General features: G+C 45.4%; 1 protein-coding gene across 1 annotated transcript in view; it reads right to left on the bottom strand.

Moving 5' to 3' along the window:
- LOC138516035 (protein NipSnap homolog 3A-like) overlaps positions 1–26920 on the bottom strand; it is a 178656-nt gene that overhangs the window by 95738 nt on the left and 55998 nt on the right. The window contains exon 3 of the mRNA XM_069630842.1: positions 8941–9096. Coding sequence (XP_069486943.1) covers positions 8941–9096 — 156 coding nt within the window. The remainder of the gene's footprint in view (positions 1–8940; positions 9097–26920) is intronic.

Here is a 26920-nt window from a genome sequence, read left to right on the forward strand (position 1 = left end):
GTGTTGATTTATAAATAAACAAATAAAAAATTTAAAAAATGATGCGACTAAAACATCCCCGCCGATTCAGATCGGTTCACATAATGCTGCAAAACCAGGTAGATCCTGACAGGTTTTCGTCTACCATTCTTCCACTCCTCCTGCCAGCACCTGCTCCGACATGCTGTGTTCTCCTATGCCTGTTCCACTGGTTCCTGCACTAATGTAACCGCATTCCCTGGCTCTATTCCTGGATCGTTTAGTCTGCACAACCATGATGGAATTGGGCCGGCGTTGGTAGATTGTGCCAAGGACCCAATTAATATCTAGGAGAAGGTGGAGGAAGGATTGGTGTTCAAGCCACACAAACTGCATCGAAGCAGGTTGTGAATATACTAACAAAGGTATTTTATGGAGCATGATAAAAAAAATAGGTACAGCTAGCATAATTTACTTTTACCTAATTTCTGCTCCAAATTATATGGGATCAGGCTCAGTATTCTGTCTGACCGATCTTACAGAGAAGCTATTTCCACACATTTGGGCACTCCCTATTGCTTTGACCCTAAACCTCAGCCTAAGCTTTTTTATCCTCTCAGAGGACACTGAATTTCTATTGAGTGTATTCTGTATATGGACGCTGCCAACGTCCTTGTTTATTGATGGTCCTCAACCTTAAGGGATGAATATGGTTTGGTACAAATGAGGCAATGTTTGGATACGAATGAGCGATTGTGTGATGAAATTGATACTTACTGTGATGAGTTGTCCCTTCTCCCGTAGGGGGAGACCCTTCCCATTGGGCCAGGGGGTGCGGCCACGGTTCAACAGTCTCCTTGGGGGTGTTGCATTGCAGGAGGATCAGATGGGGAGCAAAACCACTTATGAGTGGTGGGATGACATGGTACGGAGAACACAGTCTACGCCCGCCCCTTTACAACCTCCCTCACACTCTTACTGTATGCGGGGTAACCTAATCCCACATACCTCTATCTATATGTGGAAGGTAGACCATTCCACCTCACTACCATATACTGAGACGAGGGAGAGTAGGGACTACCCATGTGAATCCTGTAAAAACACTAGGGTGAAGAAGAACTCCACTAACCCAATTGAGAACAACAACATGCATACTGAGAGGAAGTAGAGGCATGGAGTGCTGTAGAGCATTCAGCAAAACCACCATAAGTGGACTAGTAAATATGGATCCATGGTATAAAAAGGGAAGAAGGACAAAACATGTGGTCAAGACCTCCCCGAAGGTACCGTAAGAAGCCGAATGAGACAAGGAGCAGAGCAGACCAGGAAGTTGAACCAGGAGCAGGACACTCCGCAGCAGACCCAGCGTGGTAAGACCACATACCGAGCTGGCGGAGTGAAGCTCTTGCAGTCCTTGAAGCCTGGGACGATAGCCACACCACCCAAAAGAACGTAGAAGGTGCAGAGCCACTGCTCACAACAAGAAGTCTCAGAAAGCAGTGAAAAGCCCCTGCTGAACCGCAGATGGATGGAAGAGGTCGGAACCCACGTGGACCACAACACAATGTACACAGGTTGCCGAACAGGCAAAGGGGAGCTAAGAAGAAGGTGGCAAGCAGAGAGGATTGGGGAAAGCTCAGAAAGGAGGGTCTGGGACCTGGAAAGTAGTAGAAGCTACCAGTCACCCAGCCATGTGATAGATAGTGCCTGGCAGGATAGTGAACCAGGTCTATTGTGCAAGCAGCAGGGGAAGGGACGAAACCACAAAGAGACTTGGCAGGACAGTGAACCAAGTATAGCCAGAAGCAAAAGAAGCAGCATCCTTCTTCTTGGTTGCGGTGCCTTGTAAAGGAGAGAACCGGGCCTGCCACAGGTGGTCTGAGACCCACGCTTTAAGTAAGCCTGAAAAGAAAGCCAGGGGAAAGGGAGTAATTTCCTCCTGGCATTGAGAAGCAAAGTAACTCTGGGAAGAGAGTCATTCCCTCTGGTGTTGTTGGACACTAAGAAGGAAGCCAGGGCAAAGGGAGTAATTTCCGCCTGGCATTGGGAAGCTAAGAAACCAGGGAAAGGGAGTAATTCCCCCAGTCCTCTGTGACATTGAGGCAGGGGAAGGAAGATATTTCCCCGGACAATGGAAACTTTAAGAGAAACCAGGGCAAGGGAGACATCCCACCTGGTACATTTTCAAGAAACGTTTGAATCCTCTGTCCAGAAGGGAGTCATTCTTCTGGAACCAACAGAGTATTCTTCCTTAGTTGTATTTAAGTGTAAGGGATGGAAATAGGATTTGATAAAATGGTGGACATTTATGATTTTTGGTCATTCTGACAATCTCCTTAATTTATTATTTGCGGCAGGGAAACCTCTCTTAGTATTAGGGATAGGTAGGTTTTTCCCTTTTCTTTTAAAACAAATAAAAGTTTATAGCAACCACTATGCCACCTTTGTGTCAGTCTCGTACTTCTTCACCTTTACATTACCTTCTCAACTGACAATCCTTTAATCCTCTATCAAAAGTCAAGGGATATGGTGGGAAAACTCCCACTACAAGGAATAGCTGGGTTTGTGGTGGGAGCATTTAATGCCAGCTCAGGGGTGAGCCTGAAGTTAGATTATATCGGTTAGGTCTGTGAGCTATGAAGCAGGGAGCACAACAAAAGAGGTGATAGCTGGAAGGTTAAGAATTAATCTTAACCTCTGGCATTGCTCTGGGCAACCCCCCAGACGATCGTTCTTCGCCTGCCAAGCCATTACAAAAGGGGAAAGACCATATGCAAATCAGGCTGGGTCCCACCCCAAAAGGGGCAATCCAGCCCAAACTGCTTGGTCACATCTCTTCTGCACGAGACCACAAGCATTCCCAAACATGTTTCGACCTTGTTGGGCCTCATCAGTGAGGAGTAGCTTGGGTCTCTAGGCCTAGCAGGCACAGGACCCACGTCTGGGCATACTCGTCCCACTCGGGGTGACTACAGCAAAACAAGAGAGGTGCTGGCTGAAAGGTTTAGAAATAATCTTAACCTCTGTCATTGCTATGAAGCAAGGATCAGATGGGTAGGAAATAGAATATTATGGTGAAAGGCCAATAGAATACAAGCTACTGCATTGCATATATTGGAAATGCATGGTCAAAACAGGGAAATTGTGATGTGCTCTCACATGCGATCGCACAGGTCGACTCGCGATCCAGAAAAGGAACTGCAGGAGGCGGTTTATAGTTCTAAACATTGTACACATTACACTGGGATTCATCTGGATTCCTCCATCCTGGCCCCAGAGATTCTGTGGATTCGGTTTCCCTCTTAGAATCTGTGCTCTAGCACCTTGAAGCTTCTCTTGTGCTAGATGGGATTACCAATAAAGATCTCAGACCAAATAACCGGACAGACTCAAAGAATAAGGAAAAGTACTACTTTGTTGTCAATTTAATAAAGCCAGGGTAAACTGGCAGGCATCAGACTGATGCTTGCACACTGACACACAAACTTGATTACATAGAGGTTTTATACCCCAATATGTGACATCTATGATGACATTCTACATGGCACACTGTAAAACCTATAGGCCGGAGGATTGGTGTTAGGCAGAATCCACTGCAGTTCCCTTGGGGAGCACTACAGCAGATTAAGACTACAGGTATATGCAATAAATTCCCTTTGGTATCAGTCCGTACCGCAAAGATTTAGTTCGTAGCTGTGGCTGAGCAGTCAGACTTATCTCAAGAGGAAGATGAGCAGTATTCAGGGTTTACACATTAGGACTACAGTATTATGGTACAAGGAAACACTGACCAAAGATTTGTATTAAAAAGAATATATATATTTATTTTACACACTTCTAGTTCAACACATAAATCCCAGTTATCAAAGTAAGTTAAAACAGTCAGGAAAAGTATACACAACTCCCTCTTTAAATTATAGAAAAGTTTGAGCAAGAGTGAAAACGGAGCAAAATGGCACAGGGTCAACCAAGCAAAAATGGCACTCTAGTAATTTCTCAAAAGGGAGGGAAAGGACAAGTTATACAGATTTAACCTCTTAAACACACGAACAATACTTCCCAAGTGGATTGTGAACAATTTAGGCAAGGTAGCACTTTAGCAATAGTCATACATAGGTGAAAACCAAGCAAAATGGCACTTCAGCAATATTTAAGGGGGAAGGAAGAGTGGTTATTAGAGTTTCTGGTGCATCAACACAGTTGAGGGTGAAAAGCAATCTAGTGAAGGCAGTTGTAACAGATTTAGCCAAAGTCAATAGGCCTATGCCAGAGTTAGTGGTACAGGGCAATGTGCCCATGATCAAACTGTTCTAGTAGCTGCAGTCAAGTCTTTGGTTTACGATTCAAAAGGAGTATGCAGAAGGTATAAGATACTGTTAGTCGATAGGGGCGGCCAACCCAGGAGGTAGGTAAAGGATTTCAAACACCTTTAGCAGTACCCCTCGAAACGGGAGGCCTGGTGGAACAATATACCTGAAAAAGTGGAAGTGGCTCCTGCGGTGGCGGTGGTTCCTGGAAGTTCCTGCAGTTCGTGTTGTCCAGCAGAGGAAGAGAGGCTCTCGTCGTGGAGGAAGGTTCGAGTTACTGCACTGCCCAGGGAAGAAGCCAGCCGCGGTGATGCCGAAACAGATTAAAAGGTACGCTGATGGACGGGTGCCTGGCTATCCGGTCTCCGAGTGCAGGGCACTGGTGATTCGACCAAGGCAGGTCCTAGAAGGCGATTGACGAACTGGTTGGCCCCACCAGCTCAAGGGAAGAAGACTCTTGCAGGCAAAGATCTTCTCAAGTCGTTGGAGAAAAGTGGTGAGGATCTGCAGGTGAGGATCTGCAGCAGAGCTTCACCGGTGGTTCAGTCGTTGCAGAGGTCTTCAGCTTCTCTCCTCTTTGGTTTCTTAGTTCCAGTGATGACGTCTTGTCTTCCAGTCCTCAGGACCCTGCGTTTATCCAGCAAGACCCCCATTCATACAGCCTAGCTGTCACTCACACAGTGGGGTGGCTCTCCTGGTGGGAGAACCCCCCAGCCTATCAGGGCAGAGTGCGACTTGGGTTGCGTAGGCAACCCTGTCCAGGGTGCCTATTCCCCCTCCCACACATCCTGTCTACCCCAGACTCAGTGGCGCCGAGAGGAGGGCTTCTGTGCAGAAGCCCGCCAAAAGGACGAACAAAGGATCCCCGACCTGGGTTAGGATTATAGAGAAAGACACGAGAAAGCAATATTATCAAAGTTCTGGCAATAAAAATCTACCAGAGTAAAGTTAGTATAAAAATAAACCGGCGGTATGTTAGAGGCTGTCAGTAAAAGTGGTAGCCTCGAACAATGTGAAAATCCCATAGGGAAATATTCGCAGTCGAATATTTATGGTAGTAACCACTGCCACCAGCCAGAAACTTTTGAGAGAGGGACTGTATGGTACCCTCTCGAAAATGAACACTAGGGAAAAACTATTAACCCTTCCCAGTACTTCCATAGTAAGATAGTTTGTACTGGTTTTGTTCATAAGAATTGACTAGTAAAGTCAATGGGGACTTTACATGACCTTGGAGACAATAGTCAGTCCCAGGGTATGGAGTCTATGTTTGGGGGTCGCTACGACACCCCTGTGGTATGGCACGGAGGGTGCTGTGTACCACACATGTTAAAAAGATGATTCCTATGAGGGTAAGAAAACCCCATACACCATAAGAACACAAGATAGCCTAAAACACACACCAGCAATCTGTCTAAGAGTGGGATAAAAGGGTCTCACTCTTAGCAGGAGAAAAAAATTAACTCTATAGGTAAGGGAAATTAGCCTTTTAAGAGAATTCTCCCTAACACTTGGTTAGAGGAACATATCTACTTATAAAATACATAGGGCTTAGTGCACCATTGGCTGTCCCTTATCTGTAACGCAAGTCTCGAACTACCTCTAAATATGTATAATACTGATTATAGCGGACAAGTTGACAGCGGAATGGTCTATGCAGCATTGTATAGCAGGTTACGCCATAGACCGACTGATTGGTTGGCCTTCTCAACCAACCTTGGACTTTCGGCTTGTTAGCAGCATGTAACCGATACGAAACCCTGGTTCTTGAGTCACGTCAAATTACTCCCCTCTTTTCAAATTAGTCCATCATCTCTCATCAGTTCGACCATGAGCCAAAGTTTCCCATTTGTAGTTGACCTTGCAGCCTGCTCTCTGTTCCGGGACATCCAAGGGATTGTAAGCACATCACTATCTTCATCCACAGCATAATGAATAGCCCTTGTTTTCGACTTCTGAATCACGTGTGAAGAGACCACAAATGTGTCCATTTTGACCGCTTATTTACTGCTATTTGATTCAATTATGCTGGGTGTCACTACTCCTCTTGGCCTCTAGAGACTTGCTCAGTCCATTTTGTATAGAGTTTATACCCTTTTAATTGTTCAATACCTGGCTCTTGAAGGTGTTTTCTTCTTGTTTAATATAAGGGAAATATGTCTCACGCACATGGTTTATCCGTCTGCCTCCCTTTGTGGTTTGCAGCTATTCCTTAAAAATAGCATCCTTGACCCCAGGCAAACATAGACTCCACTTAGTTTTGCACATGTAGCTGTTTTCCAGCATCTCCTGACTCTGCAACCTTGGTCTGTCTCTGAGGTAGCTGGATTGAATCTTAGCATAAGCCGGCGCCCATCTTCCAATTATGGCCGTCCTAGCCACGTTACATATTCTCCTATAGCAAGCGTCTATATGTCTTATCTACTTTGCGTTACTGAGTATTTATACGTATTGGTCAACAAGTTACTTTATCATCTTTTGTATACATGAGTACTCGTTTATTTCATAGATGTTTCTCTTGTTGCTTCAGTTACATCATCACTCTTAAGTATTTTCATATCGTTTCAGTAGGTCTTCACACGTCTTCATATCATCATTCTGACCTCATCAGATTTCACTCACCGATGTCCAATGGTGCATGCCGACATCCTTATACACAATATCCTTCCACTCTTTCAGTGCGAGGATACATTCGATACGGTTGTCTGAGTGCATATCATCTCTCATACACTTGATGCAGTATAGGGACAACACATGGAGTCCCATATAGGGCTCTTCTCCTACTGTTCCAATAGGATGACGGTGAGGGGGCAGGAGTTAGGGAAAAAGCATCCACCTGCTCCTCTACAAATGAATCAGAGAACTCATCCCTGTCCCAAGGGACGAGCGGTGTACATACTTGTTCTCCTCCATGCAAATGGTTCAGGTGGAAATGTATCTTTTTAATCCTGCTGCAAGCAGCTTGGTTCTTTGTCAATAGATAATTAAGATTACCTCAGCCCAACCAGTGAGAGAAATATGATTGCCAGGCAATATTTTGTTGTTTATTAGTATTGTTGAAGAACGTAGCACAGACCTTATGCACCACTGCTTTAACCAACACCTTTTAAGCATCCCTAGATGGTTAATGGGATGTGCTTTAGTGCTGCTCCCATAGATGACTGGCTAATGCTTACATTGTGGGGGTATTTACAGGGCTAAACCCTGACACTTATTTCTGAGGACCAGCAATCGTTGTCTCAGACTCCATTCAACTCTTTGATAAAGTGTTCGATCAATTTTTTTTTTTTTAAACATTCAGTCTTGGTCGCACCACAATGAAAACAGTGGCCTACACTAGCATTGCTCTGCTAGTCATATAGTTTCATAGATCATAAACAGCTGAAACGTGACCGCACTGGGAACTCTTGCTGGTCATGCCAGCACACTGATCTAAAGTCAGCCTACATGACCCTGGTGCCGCGCCTCTATTGTGATAGCTGGCAGCACTGCCAAAGTAGGGTGGGAGGTTGGCTTGGGTGTGTGGTGCAACAGCCAGCCAGCCATACTACCAGGCTCAGCTTACCAGGCTTAGCTTACTCACTAATAAAGACACTTGCAGTTCCTTGTTAAGCTGGGCACTTCCCCCTTTTCTTATGGTATACAGAACAGCAAAGTGTATCCAAAAGGTCTCCAACCCCTCTGACACAGCCAGAAGACCATACTGAAATCCCCCAGCTGCCCCTCTTGCCTAGTGATCAGAATGGTGCTGCAACCCTGCATGGGGTTCTTCACAGGGAGCTCGATAAGATGAGGAGCAGGAAAGATAAAAGGTGAAGTGTGGATTCCTCTGAGGAGCCCACAAAGCGGGGTGCACCATCCCCTAGACCTAAAGTGGGTGGTACAGCTTTTTACGTTAAAGGGGTTGCCAGTGAGAGGCAAGAGGAGCATGCACACTAATGGAGACAAGGGGCCTCATTACAGTTTTGCCGTTCAAGAAAATGTGCCGGTAGAAATGTTTCCGCACTGGCAAAACACAAGTTTGCTGGTGGGGGAACTGATTTACCTCCAACAAAGAGCTGGACGTAAATCAGGTCTGTAACAGCAAATAAATGCCGGAATTTCCAGCACCAGTATTACCAGTGCTGGTAATTCCAGCAATCCCCTCGATGGCGTCCTGTGGAACTCCATGGGATGGGGATTTATCACTGTTGCCTGCACCTAGAATATCCCGATAATTCCAGGATATGAGGCGCCAGTAACGGAACGGTAGGGGCAGCAAACATGCAATAAGCCCCAAAGGAAAGAAAATGAAACCTGAAAGTGAAAAGGCACAAGAGCAGGCAAACAACAGATCACCTGAAGGACACGGATACAAAATGTGAGCTGAATGTGACATACAACTCACCCCTAAATATGCAAGGACCGCCACATTGTTTAGCAGGGTGACCTGAAAAATGTGATGGTCGCTTTGAGAGATTTGAGCTGGTTAATCTTGAGGAAAGGCACTCGGTTGTCTATTTTCACGTTTGCCGATTAAACTGTCTGTTAAAAGACCCACAAGAAAGCTTTGTAGCAGATGACAAGGTAAGACTATGTGAGCAGTGTTCTGCTTTAACCTTTTAGCCACTACACTAGGCATAAAAATACAACAAACTGTATTATTAAATGAAAGAAAGTAGCGGCCTCTACTCACCCTCCTCATCGGTCTTCCCCAACTGACTCCAAGGAACCAGATAAGCAATTTCCACATTCATTTTGTCGAGCATTGGCAATAAAGTAGACATGGTGTCCTGCCAGTTTCTGTCCTGAGGCAGTGCTGAGCGGACTCTTTTCCGATGGGCAAAACTGTCTGTGATGGAGAGAGACAAAACGTAGGAAATAAGCAATTGATGAAACAATAGCAATACTCATTTATGCACAGTGCAGGGGTGCTGGCAGAAGGCCTACATGCCGTCTGCATGGAATCCGTACAGGTCAAACACCAAAGTGGCTTTCATTGTCTACATCATTTAAGGCCTCATCCTGAGTTGGTCGGAGAGGTAAAATGCGGCGGTAACACTATTACCGCTGCATTAACCACTCTGCCAAACATTGAGTTGGGCGGAAAGTGGGAGTTTTACCAATGGGAATGGGGATTTATCTCCCCACCACAAGGCGGGATCCAGCAAAATTGTGCCAGCCAGAGTTGAGGTAATGCTAGTAGCGGTGGGTGGTATCCTGGCGCAATTACCGCTGGGATACCGCCCAACTCAGGATGAAGCCCTTAGTATTTCTCCTATAAGTCTCCTAGTCCACCCCATTTCTCTTTATCATGAAATGCAGGTTCATATACATATCAAACACACAAAGTGGTGGCTACATTCTGTGAAAGCAAAAAGTAAATTAGTAAAGATAATCAAAATACATTACACAGTTTTGTCTCCAACAATATTTTGGGTGATTAGCATATCGGGTGTCAATATTTAAAATATCAGAAGGCATAAACGAGGAAGGCATCAGAAGCAGGGGCGGCCTTAGCGCCAGCAGTGCCCTGGGCAGTGAAACAAACATTTGGCACCCCCCACGCTGCATGCCCCTGGTCAATGCCGGGGGTGGGGGCTCACCACATTTTTTTGTAACTACCCATTCCCGGGCTGGAGTAGGGAGTTAATCACTGGAATAGGGCGCAGACGTTAATGCATCAGCACCCTATTCTAATGGAAACCGCCACGCTCCCGTGCCGGAGCTGGGAGGTAATGGCTTCAATAGGACTTCGATGTGAAAGCATCAGCGCCCTATTGTTATTAAATACGCCCGCTCCCATGCTGGAAAGCCCAAGAGCGGACATTCCTGCCACCTTTCTCCTTTGCTTGAACTGCCATGCCTGCTTAGCTGTCTCGTTGTGCTGTCTGCCGTGCTCGTACTGTGCTCTCCTGCTCCACCTTTTATCCCTGTGAGGAAGGGAAAAGGCCGTCAGGTGTGTGTTATTCTGATGACTTTGCCTGACCCTTGTATTGGTTGTATTGGGACATATCAGGTAAAAGGCTCTGGTGCTAGTCCGATTCTGGTGTGTTGTGTGAAAGTGTTCGTGTTGGAAAAGGGGGGGGGGTGGCAGTGGTTCCGTGGTAGGATGGGGAAAAGGTGTTGAAAGAAGGGGGATACCGCGTCTCACCCGTCAGCGTCCCACTCCCACACCCCCAGAGCCTCCCATCCTGGTGATCCTCCCATCATTGGTCCACCCCCAGGAACTGGATCCAATAGAGATGGCTGTGTCCTGGCCACCTGGATGACACATCCCCAGGGCATGTGAGAAACACCTTCAGGTTTCTCACATGCCCTTCCCCTATGCGAGGTGGATATGCCTGTTCTTTGGTCAGGTCTTTTGTGTTCAAGACCGAGTAGAGGACAGGGATGAGAGATGTCCATGAACTCTTGCATATTCCGCTGATCGGTTTTAGGAGTTAGAGGTAGAGTGGTTTCATTGCTCTCCATACAATAACCCATGAACAAGGCTTCCAGGGTTGTTTTAAGTTTGGTTGGTTCTGGGCTTTCCCAGTTCCATATGGGCACGTTTTGGGAGTTGTACGTCTCTTGCCAGGATCTCTGGGGTAGAAAATCTCCAAAGGGAGGTGGAGATTCCTGTAAGAGATTACAGAGGATGGGGACGTCCAGTCCCAGTATAACTTCTTCCGGCAAGCCTGGAATGATGGCTGATGGTACTTTACAGGATTCACCTCAGATTTCAATGTGTACTGGAATTTCTGGGTATATGTCGTCTCCAAGTAGACAAGTTAGTCGGACAAGGGCCACGTGGTCTAGATCTTTTGTTGTAACTAAATCGGCCCGAGTATATTAGGGCCATTACTTGTTTCCCATTTACCCAAGCCTTTTCATATATGAATTGGGTCGAGGTTTGACATAAACAGATGCTAACGGTTTCCAACTCTTCTTCGGCTTTCACCCTTCATACAACCTATTTCCATAGATTTATCTTTGATGTTCTTTTGACAATGTCTAGCTAGATAACTTATTTCTCTACAGGAAAAACAGAACAGAGGAGGTGGTTTACTCCCTTTTACTTCTTCCCTTCTGCTTTCATGTTTAGTTCTTGAATTGGGCTTCTTAATCTCTAGTCTTTCTCAAGGTATGCCTTCCTTGGCTCTATATAACCCCCCTGGTTTATCTATTCCCTGGGATGGAGGGCGATGATGGGTTTATGATCTCTTCGATTTTCCCATCAATGGGATCGGTGGAAGTACTTTTCCGCATCCGAGTGGTTTTGCGCAGTGTCAATGGCCATGGTTATGGTAGGTCGATTTAATTGAAGGATGGATTTTTGTAAAAAGGGGGGTAAGGAATTTGTAAATTTCTCTAGTGGTACCATTTCGATCAGTTCTTCTAGGGTTGTATTATTAGTCAATAGGGTCAACATGTTTTTAATCCGTTCACCCATCTCAAAAGGAGTTTCTCCTGGGTTCAACATAATGGCTTGTAACTTCTGCTGATAAAAATTGCAGGTTTGCCCTACTCTTTTTAACAAGCCTTCTTTGATGGCTAGGAAGGAGGCTCCATGTGAAAGGTTGAGTAGTTGATAAGAGGTTTGGAGTTCCCCTTTTAATAAGGGTCCCAAATAGCACTTATTAAAGTTCTCCCCCTACCCACGTTGATTTGGCCAAGCGTTCAAAGTTTGTGAAAACATTTCCCAGATCTTCACCTTCCAGATATGGCTGAAGAACGTCTTGTGGTATTAATGGCCTTGCTTGCAATTCAGTGAGCCTAGTTAGATTTTCCTGAAGTCTGTTTTTAGGCTTGTATCTGATGAGCTGCCAATAATATTGGCTAGGTCTGCCATTTCTTCCGGGGGTGTAAGGGTTCTCCCTGTGTTGTCTGAATCAGAAAAACTCTCAACCCAGTCGGATAAGGTTTAAAAATCTTCAAAGCCATGCGATTTTGAGTCTGTCCAAGATGTGGACTGGGAGGTATTAGGTTTTAACCTTGATGGTCCCGCTGCTGATTCAGACTGAATACCAGGGAAAAAGAAACACTTGAATGGCGCAGGATTTAAAGCACTGGGTCTGATGAAAGAAAGGACCGGCCAGATTTTTTAAATTATTCAGTCCCACGGTTGGATATAATGAGAGAGTGGGAGGGTATATAGTAAGACTTGAGTCTTAAAAAAACAGATCCTGTTGACCAGAGGGAATATGTAACTGAGAGGACACCACCTCTTTTAAGCGGGATTTACGGTCCAACTCTAGGAGATCAACTATTTTATGATCCCCTTCTGGTTGTACCACAATTAATAGCATGGGTTTCAATTTCTATCAGTCGAATCATATCCCACACCTGACACCATATGTGAGGAACTCATGGTGGCAACCAGTAAGACAGACACAAGTGATCACAGTTCAAGGGTGTTTATTGAACAATGAATGATGTATGAAGGTTGGAAAAACACCTAATCTAAAACTAAATCTAAGATTGGAGCAAGCCTCAACCATCCAATTAAAAATAAGGCAATCCTAGTGGTATTGTGTCAAAATAAAAGGCCTATACTAAGAATCCTATTGCCAAACCTCACAACTAATGCAAAAAGGGGTGAGGGATAGTTCTCAAGAAAAGAAAGAAGTGTTCTCAAATATTATGTCAGGATGCGGCAGCCTGGGCTTCCCTTCCCCACGTTTTGTGACCGGGGTAAAATGGGAGTTTGTAGCACAGTACAGTCTTGGGCTTCTCCAGCACCAGACAGTTCCAATGGCAGTTCTCAGGACCGTAGTTGGACAAGTGTCATTTACTTTGAAAGTCTTTTGCTTTCGGGGACCTGATGTGTTCAAATAACAAAAACAAAGGTTCCTTTAACCAAATGAAAGTTTGTTAGGGTGACAATGATTCATCCCTGAGTCCCCCTCTTCTGTGCGCTGACCCTTCTCAATTGTAATCCAAAGTCCAGATAGTGTGATGGTTTCACCCCTGGATCCCCCTTTTCTGGGCGTTGACCCTTCACATATCGTATTCCTCCATTTATATCTCAGTTCTTTTCTTACTTGAAGTTTGGATGATAGCTTCACCCCTGGATCTCCCTCGGTTAGGCTCAGACTCCTCTTGACTGGCAGTATTCGGGTGATGGCTTGACCCCTGGATCTCCCTCTGCCGGGCTCAGACCCCTAACAACTTCATATTTGCTTGTATTTGCGAGATTCACTTACCATGCTTTCTCTTATGGCGGGATTTGTTTCCCTTGCTTTCACACTGATGTAGATCAATGTCTTTTAATTGTACAGGGATGTTACTAGACCTCCTGTAAGACCACTTTAACCTCTTATGGCACGGCAACTGTTCTATGGCCTTCTGGTACCAGTAGTGTCTCTTAGATGAGGATCGACCAGAGCCTCTTGAGTTAGCACCCACGTGGGGCTGGTTTCCTTCTACAGCTGGTCTCCCCTCAACACTTTACAGTTCTTTATACAGTTCATTAAACTTGGTTAAAACTTGCCACTTTGCGCTTCTCATTCAACACAGCCCGGTTCTTATCGGTTCTCCCCTCGACTCACTGGCTGTGTTGAACCACTTGGCTTTCCTCTTCATTGGAGTCAAGCCCGGTACCATGGTCGCAGGAGCTAGCCTTGCTCCTGCTTATCAGCATAGGCTTGCCCCATGTACAGTTGACATCTGCTGCAAGACACTTGTGCTATTTTTTGGGGTCTTTGGCTCTCTTCCTCAAAGGTTCTGTGGGTCTGGGACGAAAAGGGCAAGGTCATTTCTCTCCTCACCACCCTCTCGATTCCTGCCACCTTTCTCCTTTGCTTGAACTGCTGTGCCTGCTTAGCTGTCTCGTCATGCTGTTTGCCATGCTCATACTGTGCTCTCCTGATCCACCTTTTATCCCCGTGGGGAAGGGAAAGGGCTGTCAGGTGTGTGTGATTCTGTGCCTGACTTTGTGCCTGACCCTTTTATTGGGACATGTCAGGTAAACGGCTCTGGTGTTAGTCCGTTCTCTGGTGTGTCGTGTGAAAGTGTTCCAGTCGGAAAAGGGGGGCCGTGATTCTGAATGTCCTATGTGGTAGATGGGGAAAAGGTGTTGAAAGAAGGGGGATACCGGATCTCACACATTGGTGTCCCACTCCCACTCCCCGAGAACGCCCATCCAGGTGATCCTTCCTCACTAGTCCACCCCCAGGAACTGGATCCAATAGCGATGGCCGTGTCCTGGCCACCTGGATGACAGATCCCCAGGGACTAGCCAGGGAGACACCTTCAGGTTTCTCATAGTATAATTTCCTTGGATTTGGAGGATCCTCCCCCTCTATGTAGTGCCTGGGGCTGGTAGCAGTAAGTTAGTTTGTGACCCTTCTGCTCTTCACTTCTGTGCATGGAGTGGAAGTGTTTGACTGAATCTGAGTGGTTTTGGGAAGTCTCAATAGCCATGACTAGAGTGGGTTGGTTCAGCTGTAGTACTGCCTTTTGCAAAAAGGGGGAGTAAAGAATTGGTTAATTGCTCCAGAGAGATCATTTCTACCAATTCTTCCATTGTTTTGTTGTTAATCCACAGGGCAACCATGTTTTTAATTCGTTCTCCCAATTCAAGGGGCGGTCTCCCGGGGGTTTAGTCTAATAGCCCTTAATTTATGCCAATAAAAATTACAGGTTTGACCTACCCTTTTTAGAAGCTCCTCTTTTATAGATATAAATGTTCCCCCCTGGGCAAGGTTAAGTAACTGGTAGGCGGTCTCTAGTTCGTCTTTCAACAGGGGTCCTAAATAACGCATTTTTAGATTTCTTCCCATTCCAATTGCTCTGCTACTCTTTTGAAGTTCAAAAAGAAATTCCCTAGGCCTTGGTATGGTTGTAGTACCCCTAGAGGTAGTAGGGGTCTTGCTTGTAGCTCGACCAATTTCATTAAATTCTCTTGAAAACGGGCTTTTGAGTCAGAGAAAAAATGAATCTCTACTCCCTCTGATAAGGTTTCAAAGTCGTCTGATTCCTCTTAGTCTGATTTCGATGGAGGAGAAAATCTAGACGGATTGATTTCTAAACCTGATAGACCAGGGACCGAAGCTGACCTTGTACCAAAAAGAAAAGGTTCGGGAAAAGGTGGATTCAGAGGGCTAGGTCTAATGAAGCTGTGTGCTGGATGTATTTTTAAGACTATTCAATCCCATTGTTGGATGTTATAGCGGGAGAGAGGAAGGGTATCTAATAATAGTTGGGTTTTGAAAAACAAATCTTGTTGACCAGTTGGGACGTGAAGCTGGGAAAACAAAACCTTGAGTGGATACTCGATCGGGATTAAGGAGTTCAACAATTCTATTCCCCCCTTCTGGTGGTACAACGATTATCAGCATAGATTCTCAATTTATGTCAATTGAATCACATCCCACTCCTGACACCACATATAAGGAAGGCATGGCATCAAACAGTAAAACAGACACAAGTGATCACAGTTCAAGGGTGTTTAATGAACTTTCAAATGGGTTGGTAAAATGCCTATCTAATCCTAAATCTAAAGATGGGAACAAGCTGCAACCAACATATAATAATAATTATGCAGTCCTAGTAGAGTCTTGTCAAAATAAAAGGGCCTATACTAATAAACCTATTGCCAATTCTTCCTTCTAAATACAAATAGTGTGGGAAACAATTTTATGCAAAAGAGAAGTGTTCAAGAAATTATATGTCCGGATATTTGAGCCATTGGCTCCCCTTCTCCACGTTTTCAGGACGGGACAAGGCAGCTCACTCGAGCTTAGCACACACTCTGGCTTCTGTGGCATGAGGATGCAGTTCAAAACCTCAGCATCAGGGCCTGCTGTGCCAAAGTCTCTTTGCCATTCAAAGTCTCTTATTTCAGAGGGTCTGATGCGGCAAAGTTCCTTTTCTCTCAGGATTTCATATGGACAATTTCTCAGTTGATTTACTGTTCACCCTGGGCCCCCCTGCGCTGGGCTCAGACTCACTTCATCACAATGTTCTTAATTGATCTTCCTCAAATCGGGCTCAGACCATTTTATCTCATTTTCTAATCTGTCCTTTTCTATATCAAACTTGCCATTATGCACGTGATTTTTCTTGACCCACCGCAGGACCACTTTCGATTCACAAAATCTTTCTCTTTACAATTCTTTACTTTCACTTCCGCCACCTTTTGGCAGGATACCTTACAGAGACCTTTAATTAAGCACACACGCAGTGCCTTACCGCTCTGTCAACAATATTGTATTCTTTCAAAGTTCAAACATTCATCAGCAGTTCAATTTTACTCACTTCTCTCATTAGATTCGTTTTTACAATGTTCGTTGCAACCTTGGCTTCATCACAGTCCGGTCTTGTATCTGTCTCCTCAACTCACCGGCTGTGTTGATTTCTCTGTCGCTACTTTGTTCTTGGAGCCAAGGACGGTACCACAGCGGATGGTGCTTCTCCCCGACTCGATTAGTCATGTAGGAGAAGCGCAGGTACCTCCGACACACAATGCAGGATTCTTCAGACTTGTCTCCGGGTCCTAAACTGTACAATATCGGGGTCTCTTGATCATAATGGTTTATTCCAGAAAGGTCATGGGAATTGCCCTCTTTGCAAATCCCTCGTAGTTCACCTTCTTTCAACTGCCATATCAAAACTGCCGTTTCCTCGGGTGCTTTGCCTCACTCAAGAGTGTGCTTTCGTTCACCGCCTTTTATCGTGTGGGGAAGCTTAATGGAAGTCAGGTGTGAGTGTCGGTCAGTAATTGCCTGACCTCGCCTGACCATTGTATTGGGACACATCATGTATACTGCTCAGGTGTTAAGCTACATATATCTTTTTAGGGTGATTGCTTTTCAACAATAATCACAATAATCCATTAATCTTTTTAGTTCTTGCTTCTTTTATTTTTTCTCACACTTTCTGTATATCCCTTTTTTTCTCACACTCTTAATTTTCTCTCTCTACACCATGTTGTGTCACCATGTTTTTTTTCCATGGTTCATCAGGAGAGAATCCCGTTGTTGTTTTAAGTGTCTCTTGCAGTTTAGAAATTTTTTCCTCAGTTTTTTTCTGTCTACTTTTAGTGCTTTCCTGATCGCTATTAAATGACCTTGTTATTTCTTTCAGAATCCGATTGTCCGTCTCAGCGCCAATTACAGGGAAGGGGATACCGAGTCTCACCATCCGGTGTCCCACTCCCACAGGACCCCCCTGACCCAGGTGATCCTCCCGCACTGGTCCACCCACAGGAACTGGATCCAAAAGTGGTGACCGTGTCCTGGCCACCTGGATGACAGATCCCGGGGGACTAGTGGGTGAGACACCTTCTTGTTTCTCACAGTAGAGACTACTCCCATCATAGCTGTAGGGCAAAGTAGAAGTTTTTCCAAAATCCAAGAATTTAATAAAGGTTTTGAAACTTGTAATTCTTGTGTCAGTGTCATACTTGTGATACCATGCCTCCCATACAACACTACTGTGTCTTCCGGGTCACTTTAAGGTGGGGCCGGCCAGCCCCTGTGCGCACTCATGTGCGGTGGAGTGGCGGGGCATGGCCTTTGAGCTCCCCTGGCTTCCGTTCATGGTCTTTTGTCCCTGCGATCACCGATCATGGGCATTGGCCTGTGAATGATTATATCGCCAATACATGTCTGCCTATTTGTGTCTGTCTAAACTCAACTACATCTCCATGGACACTGACTGAGCTTGCTTTGTTTACTCAGGTTTGTTTACCTATACAAAAATGTTTTGAGCAATCCTGGGGTGTGTCACCCTGCCTGACATGTTTCATACCCATGTGGCATTCAGTGGAACTTCTTCCAGAGGCGTTAAGGCAGTAACAGGAAGGTGTTTGCACCATGATATCCCAAAGGACATTTCAAATAATGTGGTGTGAGATATCAGAGGTTTGGGTCTGGCATTGTACAACAGAACAAAGAGGAAGGGAAACAATAATCATCCCTACCGTGGGCTTATTATGAACAATTCCTCCTCTCTGAAACCACTAATCAAAGGACTGGTGAGAAAATGCTTTTTTCACTTATGATTTATCCAGTGTTTCATGCCCCATCTGTCGTTCCGGCACAGAGCCCTCAAGGCCATCACCTGATGCTATGAAGGTTGGATTACACAAACAGCCTTTGCATAGTCCTCTCCAACTACCCCACAAACAGCCTTCAGAGATCACAATATGATGCTGCAAGACAGCTGCTGCGTCTAAACAGATGCAGGCACATGACTTAGGCCCTTTAAACTCTGTACAAGCTTCCTGTCAAATTAAGGATTTAAAAAAAAACATTCCACATCACACCTGGCAAAGGCTGAAAGAAATTGTGCAAAACGTCACCCTTTATGTACCGAGCAAGATGCGAAGGTCAAACAAGGGTGTCTCAGTGATGGTTCCCGAGTACAACAGGAAAAGGCAAGGAGGGATCACCTTCACTGTGATGGCCAATAACCTCTGGAACCCCAGTGCCCAGATAACTATGCATTCTGGAGAATCTCTTGACCTTTCAGAAACTGCGGAAAACCAGTCTCTTTTCCAAACCATAATAAGGAATACCCCATATGTTCTGCCTCATCTGAACACGAGACTGACAGAATATTCTGACTCACCCTACCTGCACGAAGCATCCGGGGAAAAATAACCAGCATCAGTACATACACTGTAAACCATAAGTAAGGCCAGACACCGCACCTGTCTCAGTTGAAAACCAAATATCCCATACAGCATGAAGGACCCTCAGACACCAATTTAAAGAAGAACTCCTTTTTAGTAATGGTTCTTCCATGGTCAGGCAACAATACACATGATCACACACGTAGAAGAAAAACCTTCCACTTGGACATGAACCCCAGACAAACACATAACTGCACCAATACAAAACTTAGCAACAACTGACAGTTGCAGGAAAGACCCCTGGGTGAAACTGGTGCCATATCAAATGTACTTGGCCTCAAGTAATCTACTGACGAAGTGACCTCACAGTCATACTCATAGTCATATGAACCTGGAGATGCCATCCTTGGTGTCTCAAGACCAGCTGCATGCCCAGGCCAAGTCACTCATACCAGTTTGAAAACCACAAGATCCAGAAACCAGGACACCCACAATTTGGCTTTTGGTCAGATGACAAACATGGACAGGATCTAGGAGAGTCAACTACAGATATGGGAAGGAGAGGCATGTAGAACATCTCCAATTGGTCCCTGGAGTTAAGAAGGACACCAGAACAAAAACATCAAATGCAGGCTAACCAGACTGTGTCAACAGGCCATAAAGAGAAGAACTTCATCTCCCATAATCCACCTTTTCTACTCAAGGAAACCATTTACTAAACTGAACTGAAAAGGTCCCCTTGCAGATTGGGGCTGGGAAAGCCTGAGAACCTCACAGGTGCATTTTCCAACAGCAGCAGTGAACATCCATGGGGAACCTGTGACATTTTCATGGTAAATATCAGAGGGAGCAGAAGGTAGTTCTACCCCTCCTCGTAATGGAACCAATTGGAGAAAAAATGCTGCAAAGCCACAGGCAGGTTAAGTGATTTTTCAGCCTCCCTACTGGTTCAGAGGAATGCTCACTCACCTGTGGTGTGCATATCACAGCCATAGTGAACTCCAGAAGGGGAAGACTCCCACCAGTGAACATACAGCAAGAGTAACAAATGCCACCCAGCCAGCAGGAAAAACCTTGGGAAATTGGTGGTAAAATGGCTGCTGCCCCATTTGAAAACTGCTAACATGTCTCATCTACAGTATATCAAAGGGATTGAGCATGCTTAAAGAGGTCAGGACATCCCTTTAGCCAAAAAGGAAAAGGTAATTCAGTCCAAGCTCTATATAGGGGCCAGCTCCCCAGCACAAGAGGAGAACAAAAGGGGGTGAAAGCAGGAGGATGGAGGCTATCTGGAGAGGGGTTTGATGGTAAAGGCGAAAAGGGAATTGGTACGGTAGAGGAGGGTGATTTGAGTGGTGAACAGGAGAGGTGGAAGAACAGTAAAGGAGAGGAGGAGGAAGAAAGGAGTGATGAGTAACAGTTAAACACCAGGTAGAGAGAAGGTAGATTACAGGGGCAAAGAGTGAGCTTGTGAGGATGCATGGAGAGCATAGGTAAGGGAGTGTGTTGTGAAGGGTCAGAAATATGAGGCATACCATGTTGTAAAGTTTTCTCAACAAATGCCATTTTATTATATTGGAAGGTTGGGTGAACGCCTCACTATCCCTACCCTGACGAGGATTTCCCTGCCTAATATTAACTAAAGGAAAGTGTTAGGGAGAATTCTCAGAAATGTGCTAATTCCTCTCTACCCTAGAGACCCCCAGCACTTTTGCTGGACTCTAGGACTTTTGATTTTTAACCTGGAGAGAGTGAGACCCTTTTTCCCCATTCTCTCATGTAATTTTCTTTGATTTGAACTCTGTGTTTCTTCTTGTGGTTATTGAGTCTGACAAACTCCATAGACATCATCTTTGCATTGTGACACAGCACATTCAGTGCAGTGCCACAGGGGAATCCCTTAGATTTCCCAAAGGTTTAAATACCTTCTCTTGGTGCAACTACTGTTTCCAAGAGCATTAAAGTGAAATTGACTTTACTTACACATTTAGTAACTTTCTAGACCCAGCACACACTATTTTACCATAGGGTGATGGAGGGGTTACTTAATATCCCCTTTGTCTAGTTTCTCATGTAACAATTTTATGTTACCATTTCTACAATTAATTGCTGGTGGCAGTGGTTTACTTTTTACTACCATTGTGTGTTTTTGGCACGGGCTGCAATTGCAGCCTTGGGAAGGCACCCATGGGTGCCCATTTTGTCAAAATGGCCCGGTCTCGTTTTTTGGCATTTGTCAGAAAGGTCCTTCTTGAGATTTACTCTGTGTGCCAAACCAGGTTTGGTCCCTTTGTTTGTTTTGTCTTTTTGGCGGGATTCACGAGCGAAGCCTGCCTCTGGCTCCAGATGTCTGGCAGGGGCAGGAAGTGAAGGAGGTGCCCGAAACTCCCTATGCTTAATCCCCTTGGTTACAGAAATGCACCCAAAGGTGATTGGCCGGCTGGATGTCCGGCAAGGAAAGCCACCGTTTGTGGGATTGACAGCTAGGCTGGAATGAATGGGAGAACCCTGCAAAAAGGCGAGGCTTTCTGGCTTGGAAGGCAGAGTCGACCACTGTACGAATGAATCCGAAGAAGAACTTGGAAGAGACGCCTGCTGCAACTCCTGGACCATTGGTTTGCCCGGTGAAGCCCTGCTGCTGTGCTGAAGCTCCAAATTCGTTTCAACTGGAGAAGCCCTGCAAGGACGACTTCTCTGCTTGAGTTGGTGGGACCAATCGACTCCAAAGTGAACTTGTTTGGACATTCTCTCGGAGCTGGCTATACTTCCACTGCTGCTGCAGCTGGAACCGAAGTGCCAGGGAGAGGAACACCAAACAGAGTGCATCACTTTTAAGACGGACCCGTGCTGAAGGAAGATCCCCCAGAATCCCTTGAAGCAGGACTGACCAAGCCTGAGCCACCTCAACAGAGTGCTGGACCCCAGATGCAAGGAAAGTCCAGAGTGGTATCCGTGAGACCACTGTGGTGCTATTTGCAGAGATGTGAGGAGCTGAAACCGCAAAGTGCCGCTGAATAGAAGTTTGTCCTTTTCTGCCGCTGAACATCCCGTTGCAGTGCAGGAGTCCCCAGACATCCTCCCTCTTATCCCGACAACTGAGGCCCAGGAACAAACAGATCTGCAGAGCTGCACAGGAACAGAAGCCAGCTGGAACCATTTCTTCTAACCAGGTACTGTAAAGATTGAGAGGACTTACCTCTTGTTGGTGTAGTCTTACTTGATCCCAGTAGAGACTCGTCTTGTTTGCTTCTGAGTTGCTTGCACCTTCTACCTCTCACAAGCCTCCCAGCTTGTGGCCCTACATTGATTCCACTTTTTCTACAAAGACTTCTAAAACATTGTGCAAGACTTTTATTCACCTACAAGAAGTGCTTCAGCCCACCTAGACTTTTGCCCAATTGACATTGGCTGGCCTGGTTCCCTGGATAACTCTTCTTTCCTCTGACATTGTGTTTTACCTTTCCTTCCAGGAAGGGGTTAATTTATTTTGCATTGCGGGTTCAAAAGTACTTACCTGCTTAAGAATACTTGTGCAATCTCTTGTTTTATACTATAACCTTTTCATTGACATGCTTTTCAGTATTGCTCTAAATGCACCAGTAATATATTAATGTCCACAATGTCTTAACTATTTAAGTCACCTGAGGGTGAGGGAAGTGTCTGTGTGCCATCCCCAATGGGTGTTTGCTGATTTAGAGAAACAAAGAGTATGTATTTTGGAGTGTATTTGTGTGTTACTTATATATTGCCCCCCTTCTGAAGAAGGCTTATTTGAACTGACTGTTAAATACATTAATAATTGTTTAATCAAGGAACCCTGAGTGTAAGTGTTTATTTGGATACTTGTCACTGTGAATCTCTGTGAAACCCCCCTACTGCTCACATTGACCCCTCTTGAGATAAGTCTGGCTGCTCAGCCACACTACCAACCTGTGTAATACAGACGTATACCAAAGGTTGGGTTCCTATTGCCAGGAGGACATGGTTGTTGTAGTGCACCCAAAGGGCACTGCTCCAAATCATGCCTAACAGAGACACTCTAAAAAAGGATATCTGTCCCTCACACTTACATATAACAACTAAATAAGGAAATACATGGCAGTTCAAAACAATAATAATTCACAGTCTCTATAACCTGGGCAAACTCCCCTTACCCAGGTTTAAACGTGATTCTGTTTCACATTTCAAGAAAAGGACACAAGGAAATCCCGGTTTGCAACAAAGTTCCAATACAGAAGATATAAGGTTCTTCTTCTTCCTTAAACAGGTTCTCAGTTCCTCAATAGCAACAATGATTGTCTTAGTCAGGGTGATTGGCCACACTGATAACTCAAAGAAATATAACTTCTCTGTAACAGCCTTGCCCAGCTCTTCCTTTACAACACAAACAACTTTTAAGTGTCTCTGTCAGGACCACCTTGTAGCACTGCTTCAACTTCCACCTGGTCTACTTCCATGCCAGGCCTACATCCTCCAAGGATTTGACATCTGGGTATACTCCCCTTTCACAATTTCTGTAGTTAAGATCAACTGACAAGAGGTTCACAACAGCTTCACAGTATTCAACAAATTGCAGCTTCAAAACTTTTAACAGCTTTTCAGGGAAAACAAGATTCACATTGGTGCTCTTTAATACTCCTCTGCAAATGATGCTCCTCTCCTTCTGGACATCTTTTGGAAGAAGGGCAGCGTTTTTGCCACTCTTGTTTCCCCACTACACAATTTCCCCACTACACAAGTAACCAAAGACTGATAGGCATAGGGTTGCTTCCTGATTCTCCTGTGGCAGTGTGTATCTACCCCAGCCTGTACCATATGTTGTAAACAGTATGGGCATCAGGTTTCAGAGCCCATTGGCCTTGCATTAGCCTCCTTCTACTGTTGCCAACATTGGCTAGTTTGTATTTGCCTTGGTTTCAGTCTCTCTTGGCTTGGGCAATGCTTATAGACATTAACTCTTCATAAGGCCACTCCCTCGGGTTGCTGGGTTTTCCACATACTAAGGATACAGTCATTTGGCTTTGTTATAATAGGGTTTTTCTGTTTTTTAACATGGGAATCACATTCACTCACACGCGAGTGCTGCTTCTGCTGCTTTGCAATAGTTCGGTATTCAAAATTAACTCGGGAATCCCTTTCACTCACATGCGATTGCTGTTTCGGTGTTCAATATACTTCTCTGAACTACTTTTTCTTCTATTTGAGTATTGCTAACTCACCGAATGCCTGCTTTCAACAAGCGAGCGGGGACTGAGCACTCCATGGTCACTAATAGCTTGTGGACTCACCGGGTAAGACGTATGCCTCCATTCCATTCCCTCATCGCTCACAGGACTTCTGCTGCTGTGGCGCCTCACGATCCGGCAAACTACTTTGGTTAGTCCACCTTCGCCCACGCCAACTGCAATTGGAGCTCCTCTTGCTCCCGAGGCCCTCTTCTGGATGCCAGCCAACGGAGACAGCCTTGAGGCCCTCGGGTGCACGTTAGCCAACCGACACAGCCTCCTGAACGCTTCCTGCTGCACAGCTGCTGCAGATCAGTTCACCACGGGGGCAAGCTCTCCTCCTGCACGCTTCGCACTGCACAACCTCTGCACTTCAGATTTCTGGAGACACAGACCCTCTCAGGACCAGCAGCTGATATCTGTCAATCAGTGGTCCCGGCGTCTTTCCTCTCCTCCAGCTTCTGCCTGGGCTGCCAGCATGTGCCACGCTGCTTCTGGCTCTCTCTGCTCTTCATCAACAATGACAACTTTTAAGTCTGTCTCCCTCAGGTGTGGGTCATCTGCCTAAATGAACTGACTACTCCTGCAACATTGTACCTTTTCAGCCCTCTTCTTTGTCCCAGTACTTAGGGGATTATGGGACTTGAAGTCCCTAATGGAAAAATGTGGTTTTCTTATTTCAGTTGTTTTACTTTTAACCCCCAGTTTGTTCCTTATGGAATTCTTTAAAGGAACTTTACAAGGTTTAGTCATTAGCCTTGATTGAAAAGGGAAAGGCAACTCTTTTAAGCCAGTATTATTTACACATTCCTTTCACTGCACCTTTGGGTGTTAGGGAGATCTTCAGGTTTCCAGGTCTCCCAAATTTTAGAAGGGTTTTGATTTCTCCTAAGGTCTAGGGGGTGATGATTTTTACACCCATAATCATAAGTGTATCTTATGGAACAGCACAATGGTAATTACAGCCATTATATATTTTGTCATTGCAGAGCCATCCCCTAGAGGAAGACAAATATTGCGTGTCTCATCCCACATTCCCCAGGGCCTTTCCTCCTCCCAGGTGATCCTACCGCAGAACCCCCAAGGTGAGGATCAGAAAGCGACAGCCATTCCCTGCCCACCTGGGAAGAGACTTGAGCAAGGAATTAGTGAGGTGTCTGTGGGATTCATCACAGGGTTCAGGAGGCCATTGGACGAGACAAGAGATAGAGACTGGTAATGAGTGTACTATGGAGGGAGTTGGAAGGAGAAATGAGGAGTGTTTGGAGGAGACATCAGAGGAGAGACAGAAGAATGTATTGAGGAGATGGGTTGAAGAAGAGTAAAGGAGGACAAAGGAATTAGGATGGAGATGTTAGGAACTGAAAAGCCAGAGTGAAGTGTGAATGGAAGACCCAATATATACTGAGACCCATGAAAGATAGCAGTATAAAATCCCTAAACGCAAAGTCCATGAAAAACAACAAACAGGCAGAATAGGAAAGCCCCATGAACATGAGAGACCACTCTTGGAGCTTGCTGCATCCACAAGCATTTGTAAAAAAAAAAGACCCAACACAAAAGTACAGAATGTTGCACTGTAGCTGCAGATTCAGAGTTTAGAGAGCATAAGATTCACTTGCTAACGGGGAGAAAAGTTCTGCCTGCTTGTACAAAGACCATGTGACACCACGGAAATCAACAGAGCAGCGAACCAGATCCCTGCTGATGCCAAACAGGAACCAACCAGTCACCAGACTTGGCCAGCCCGCTCAGGGAGGGTGCCAATCCCAAGCCATACTGTATGATCACGTACCATCTCAGGACAGTAAGAAAATCTGGGAAACACCAGAACAGCATTAATCCTGGAATGAAGCAGACAGGCTGATCCAGACCCCCTCGAAACCCAGGGACACCGGAATTTGGTAAACCATGGTTATCTTGTTGAGGAAAATCCAGTGGAAAATCTCCAAAACCCAAGACATAGGCTGCCCCATCAGGACAGATGGTGAGGAAGTGAAACATAGGACCGTGTCTCTCTGCAGAGAGATCTGAGAATAAGCACCCCTAGCAGGAGGGTACAAATATCAGCTGCCTGAAAAGGACCATGAATGGTCGATCCTGGTAAGATCTTTCCACATGGATGGGCTGCCAGGATGCCGGTGCTGTCATGCATTGCCAGGTAAGAGTGCCTGAAGATGGAACAATACTGTGCCGTCTGCCTTCCCATCTTCTCCCTTTCCATCCACTCCCTTAATCCGTTGCCATTCTTTCCTCCAATTCTCCCTGTTTTCCCCTTACTTTTTTCTGTCTTCTCCGATCTCCACAAATTGTGATGCAAGACCACTATTCATTTAAGCGCCGGACCTGGATATAGCTGAATAAAAAAATCCACATGACTTCCCGCCTCAGTAACATTATCTCCTTTGCCAACATCACTGGGTCAACAAAACAGGGGTCGGATTGGGTATCATGCACAACAAAACCATCACTAACTCTCCACCGCTTGACATTACACTGTCTTCACTACATCACATCACAGTCTGCTTTCAGTCCCCCCTAAAACTCAAATGTGCCTTCCTGAACACCCCAGCAAGAAAGACTGATTCTTCAAAGATCTTCACCTAGACTCCATCCCCCCCGGACCAATCAAATTTGATTGCAAACTTCATGCAAGCTCCGAACCTTGCCTCTCGGCTCTCTGCCAAAAAACATGCAAATTCACGCTGACACCCTACCCATTCCAGCAGGAATCACTAGGCCTCAACCTTATCTCCAGCTGCCCCACCCTAACCTCCTAAAACAAACCGCTTTCTCTTTATACACACTGACTCGCTCATGCACATTACTGTTCTCTACCCCTCCACTGAACACCACCCAATCAGAAAGGATCATGTTATTGCATACTG

Source organism: Ambystoma mexicanum, chromosome 6q, assembly GCF_040938575.1.
Source record: "Ambystoma mexicanum isolate Mex_15411 chromosome 6q, UKY_AmexF1_1, whole genome shotgun sequence".
In the NCBI taxonomy this organism is placed as follows: Eukaryota; Metazoa; Chordata; class Amphibia; order Caudata; family Ambystomatidae; genus Ambystoma; species Ambystoma mexicanum.